Genomic DNA, 6,000 nt, shown 5'->3' on the forward strand with positions numbered 1-6,000 from the left:
GTGCATACAGAAAATACATTCAAGGATGGAGGCTCAGTGTGGTTATATCTCTGAAGATCTGGAGAGATGTAAACATGCAGGTTCTATAGTTAACTAACTGTGGGCTCTTGGGGCAGGTGCTCTCTTTCAAGTCTTAGACGCCCCCAGTCATAAGAATATAAAAGAATTTCCCCTTCAAAAGGTTCTGTGAAGAAGAAGGAGACCAGCACTGTGTAAAATATTTGTTTATTTCTAGGAACTGTAAATCTGAGAAATGAATGAGCTTGTGTTCAAAGGCTCAGGGATAAATATGCATCGTGAGCCAGTATAAGAGCCTACTGGTCCCAGACAGTCATACTCATTGAATGAATGCTAAGTATGTATCTTAGTTGGGGTTTTATTGCTGTGAAGAGACACCATGACCACAACAACTCTTATAAACCAAAACTTTTAATTGAGGCTGGCTTACTGTTCAGAGGTTTAGTCCATTATCATCATGGTAATAAATGTGATGTCATGCAGGCAGACATGGTGCTGGAGAGGTAGCTGGGAGTTCTACATCTGGATCCACAGGCAGCAGGAAGTGATTGTTAGGCACTAGACATGGTTTGAGCTTTTGAGAATTCAAAGACCATCCCCTAGTGACACACATCCTCCAACAAAGACACACCTACTCCAGCAAGGTCACAACTCCTAATAGTGCCACTCCCTATTTATCTATGTGAGATATTTTACTCAACCCACAGATTATGCTTTGTGATTTACTCCATTCTTTATAACTGTTCTACTGTAGTTAGGATTGTCTTTATCATTCTGAAATGGCAAATAAATTGTAGGTGAAGTAATCTAGCCAAACTCAGCTTTGGCATGGAGAAAGTGCCAGGTATTATGTAACAAATACATAAAGACAAATACATCAATGTTGATATGTCCCTAGGGCCTAAGAGTTAGTGGAAGTTAGAGTATGGGGAGCAGTCATGAGGACAAAGAGGTAGTTTCAGAGAGAATATGAGTGCCCATGAAATGCACAATGTACAAATCATGGTTTGGTTTGAACGACAATGAGTGATCAATATCAAAGGACCTTCTACCTGTGTGCTCAAGAGTCAGAACTATATAGACACCAACTTTGTCTTTTCTTTGGCTGAGTCTCTTCTAACTGAAACAGTGGTATCAGACAGAAGGGTTCAATTTCTTCACGTATCTTTGGTCTACCACGTCCGCAACTTCATGTACTGTCACCCTACCACTTTGAGACTTGAACCCATAGGAACAGCACTAAGTCAGATGTCATAATTTGGTCTCTCTGAGAATCTCTTACCTAACATTAAAGATTGATCCTAGACTCAGTCTTCCCTTTGTTTTTTATTCATAGTCCTTAATAACTTCATTTCACCTCAGTCAATCTGCCATGTCTTGGTCATAAGCACAGAGCCATTAAGTAAAGATATATTTTTAAGATATATCAGCAATGGATGCATAAAAATCAAGTACATTTCTAATTTCAATATCCAATGAAGAAGTTCTAGAAACAACTGAAAATCTGGTTTAAGCTAAAGGACTCTTCACTGACAATGTGTACTACCCAGGTTTTGTCCTTGAACTTGAGAAGGAACCAGAGACTAAGGACTAAGGTAAAAGACTTTTTATATTTCCATCATCTCATAGCCTATGTATATTTCTAGTTCAACAGAATTATATCACTAAGTTCTATATTGTTACCAGCCACATAAAGATCAGAGGGCAATTGACGTTGGGATCTCTAGCCTTATGATTCTCAAATGTGTCAGTTTTGTCTGTAATTAAATGACTCAGATTATGTCTCAGAATATGTCATAAATTAGGGTATGTTTTTCACTGTGAAACATTAAGTCAATAAAAAATAATTTAAAAGGAGGATAAAATGAAGATAGGCCATGGCTGGAGAGATGGCTGAGTGGTAAAGTAGCTTTTATAGATGATCTGATTTCTATTCCCAGGACCAGCATGGCTGCTTCAAACTGTCTGTAACTCCCATACCAGGGGATCCAACACCCCCTCTGGCCTCTGTGGTCACCAGGCATGCATGCATTACACAGGTATAGATTCAGGCAAAACATTTATATAAATATAAATAAAAATACTTATTTTAAAATAAGGTAGTTCAGAAGTCTAAAAGGGCTTAAAATGGAACTAATGATAGAAAAATAAAGAATGCTGGATTAAAATAAGAGATATAATGTTTAAGAAAAGCTATAGAGACAAAACATTAATAGTAGGAGTGAAATATCCAAACGTAGTGTAAAAGAACAAGGGTTAGCAGAGGGAATGTTTAGAAGAAAAGAGAAATTTCATTCCAAGGATTAGTGACACAAGACACTGAGCAATGAATAGCAACTTGAGAAAGAGTTCACTGTATCAAGGTTCTTAAACTTAAGATGCAGTGAAACAGAATCAGTTAGAAAGAAAATGAAAAAAATTGTAGCAATTAACTTTTCCATAAGGAATAGGTAAGAAGGTTTATTAGCCTGCATTCTTAAAGCATTGGTCATTGAGGTGTATGTGTGTGTGTGTGTGTGTGTGTGTGTGTGTGTGTGTGTGTGTGTTCCTAATGGGCACAAGAGTTTCATTGTTTCTGTTGCCTCAAAGTTTAACATGTTTCTTTTTATCTTTGTGTATGTTCACTTGTGTGAGAGAGTATGGAGGCCAGAGTTCATTCCTAGGCATCTCTCTCAGGGGCCATGCACTTTGATTTGTTTGCTTGTTTTTGTTTGGTTTTGGTTTTTTGAGTCAAGGCCCAAAAAAGCTATGCTGGCTAGTCCATGAGCTTGGGAGATTTACTTGTCTGATCTTCCCTAGTCTTGATATTACAAATCCAGGCTACTACATTGGACTTTTTTATATAGGTTCTGGGGACTGAACTGAGATCTTTCTACCTGCATGGTAAACATCACCCAGCCAAAGACCAATGCCAAGTGCTAGGAAGTTTGGTAAGTTTAGCTTCAAGAAATTCTCAATCCACTGCAGATCAACATTCAGTTCTTATCATTATGGTGTCTATCAATTACACGATAAGGGAAAGTCGGCAAGCACCTGAGAGAATCAGGTGCAGGTCAGGTTCCTGGAAGAAGTAGCTACTCATGAAAATGAGGTGGGAAGCAAGACTACTGAGCACCTTCAAGGGTGAAGTGTCTCACTGCCTGCTGCAGTAGTGAACTTGCTTAGTTTCCAGCCAGAAGCCTGAAGGAGTTTGAGTAGGAAAGTTAATCTGATGGTTCTTCAATAATTTAAGTGGAGAGACATCTAGCCTGCTTGAATCCAGATTCTTGTTCTTACTATGTGTTTATTTTGGGGAAATATTAGTGAGGTTTTAAGTATCTTGATTTTAAACATATGAATTATAGAATGTTATTATTTTGCACACTTAACTTTATTGTCATAAAAAAGCAGTGATACCAAAATAAAAACTAAAATTATCATTGTTGTTTCTATATTAAGGAAGGTATTTTATAGCATGGTAATGGGAACAAAGGAATGGAGGAGCAGAACTCAGATAGTAGGCATATGAGCTTATCTAGCTATTGGGACACATAAACAATATCTGATATGCAAAACCTAGAGGTGATTATCTGTTAAATACTCCAACTGCTTTGATCTTTGAGGGGTCCTGAGTTCAATTCTCAACAAGCACCTGGTGGCTTACAGCAATGTATAATGGGATCTGATGCCCTCTTCCTCTTGAAAGCATGCATGCATGCAAAGCACTCATACATAATATACATAAACAAATAAATTTTGTGGGCAAAAGAAAAAAACAAAACACAAAACCCAATTGGTTTTCCTGAAGTTTGTTGCTATTATTTATTAAGGAAGAGGCATAATATAAAAAGAAAAATAAATAAATGAGTATGTATTGCCTTGAAATTTATTGACTAATTTTATAAGTATCCTATAAAATGCTCCGGTATCTTTGAAGAGCATGCTCAGAGATTTAGTGCTCATTCAGAGTGCAATAGCAGCATGGCGGTCAGGAGGGTAATCAAGAACTTTCTAATTGCATCTGGATCATGTTACACAGGAGAAAGGTCATGTCTGGTATTGTAAACATGGTCAAAAAATACATGACTTGGAGTAATAGTCCATAGGCATGAAGCTACAGTTGTTATTTTAAAAGGTCATGCTGTCAAAATGACTTTGAAATATTTGTGTTTATTACCCATAAATTTGTATTGTTCTCAACATTGGTCAGACAAGCTTCTTACTGCAGTGGATAGCAGTTAGTTCAGAGATGTATACACAGTCAAAATGTCACATAAGTAATTGAGATTTCAGATTCAGATGGATCATCTATATTAATATCTCCTCATTTAAGCTTGAAGAATATTTGTAGAAGACTGGGAGAAACAAATGTAACAGGTAATTAATGAGAAGAATAACTATGAACTGCTTACTTCTGATCACAGCATGGCTACTGCAGACATAAATATTGAGCAAGTATCAATAAGAGAGAACTGATACTATAGAAAATTATGGTCAAGAGAATTCCTTTTTTTTTTAAACTGGATGAGTGTTTAACAAATTAAGCTAAGGGGCACTTGAGTACACATTTCTTAAAGCAGTAGTGTTTATTTATCAAGATGAACTCTTGCCTCATCCAGCAGCCTTGACATATTCAAATGAATTGAAATCATACAAAGTGTGTCGTCAGACCATAATGACATAAAAATGGATATCTTTCATACAAGTATAAGAAAATGAACTTTTTGACATTAAAATTTCATGCCTCTTAAAGGAAACCACAGATTAGAAACTAGCTTTACTGGCTAGGTTAGGTGATGGGGAGCACCAATCTACATACATGTCTTCCTGCCCCCAGGGTCAGGAATTCTGTTCCTGTAGCTCAGGATTGAGTCATGACACAGCCACATACCCAAGCCCCTTCTTACCTTCTGAATCCCCACATGCAGTTGTGAAACATCTAAGTCAAACTGGAACAAGTTGCCCACAAAGGGCAGGCGCCAGGGCCCTGGAGGGTAGTTCTTGGGGCGTCGGTTTTTGAGGTAGTCAGCCACGATCAGAAAGATGACAGAAGCCAGCATTAGAGTCAGAGGATGAAGCACTGCCCAGATGGTGGCCATGAGGGAGACAATGGTGGTAAGCATGGCAAGGCTCTGAGTTGGGGCCTGTCCCCTGGTTCACAGCCTGGTGCTGGCAGTACTGACAGTCTGTCTGCTAATTTCTACCCTGTTCCTTGTAGACCAGTCCTCTCTGTGTCCTAACAGAGCCCTTGTCCATTGTTTTGTTCAGACCAGTCCTACTGGTCCCTCCCCATTTCTCTTCCCTGCCTCTCCCCATCTCCTCAGCTTTGGATAACACTGGAGATGTTCACAGATCCTCCTGCTCCTCCACACTCTTACCCAATCTCCTCCAGTCTCCACCTTTCTAAACCCACCAGTGTGCTCTGGTCTGCCCTTTCCCCCAAGTCATGCCCACGTGCAGGCACTGTGTTTTCTACTCCCAGTTTCCAGGCAACACGTTCTCAGAATTTAGAAGAAATGTGGTTTTGAAAAGCTGGCTAAATGTTTGGGTCCATCATTGTGCTGCCACAGGGTTCCATGTAGTTGTGGGTGGCCTGTGCTGCCACCTGGGCCATGTTGATGTCCATAGCCCATTGCCACCGAAGGGCATGCAGATGTCTATAGCTTGTGATCGTGCAGAAGACCCCGTTGATGTCCCTAGTGTGTGTTTTCAATGAAGTCCACATGAATGTCCCTCATCTGTGCTGCTGCCTGAAGCCATGTTGATGTCCTTGGCATGGGCTGCCCCCGGGGACTATATTAGTACCAGTGTCCATGTTTCCCCAGAGGCCATGGTGATGCCCATGGCCTATGCTGCCACCAAGGGCTATGATGGTGATTGTGGCCTGTGCTGCAGGCTGTGTTGGACCAAACTGCTACTATAGACTTTGCTGAGGTCCCTGGCATATGCTGATACTGCAGGCCATGTGGATACCTGTGGTCTGTGCTATTATCAGACACCATG

At 39.8% G+C, this 6,000-nt stretch overlaps 1 protein-coding gene across 1 annotated transcript in view; it reads right to left on the minus strand.

Moving 5' to 3' along the window:
• The window catches only part of LOC102903674 (cytochrome P450 2J4-like), a 41,313-nt gene extending 35,911 nt beyond the window's left edge, over nt 1-5,402 (minus strand). The window contains exon 1 of the mRNA XM_076563607.1: nt 4,905-5,402. Within this exon, the coding sequence (XP_076419722.1) occupies nt 4,905-5,120 (216 nt within the window). The 5' untranslated portion in view covers nt 5,121-5,402. The remainder of the gene's footprint in view (nt 1-4,904) is intronic.
• Nucleotides 5,403-6,000: the final 598 nt, after the last annotated feature.

Source organism: Peromyscus maniculatus, chromosome 2 (assembly GCF_049852395.1).
Source record: "Peromyscus maniculatus bairdii isolate BWxNUB_F1_BW_parent chromosome 2, HU_Pman_BW_mat_3.1, whole genome shotgun sequence".
NCBI classification, from domain to species: Eukaryota; Metazoa; Chordata; class Mammalia; order Rodentia; family Cricetidae; genus Peromyscus; species Peromyscus maniculatus.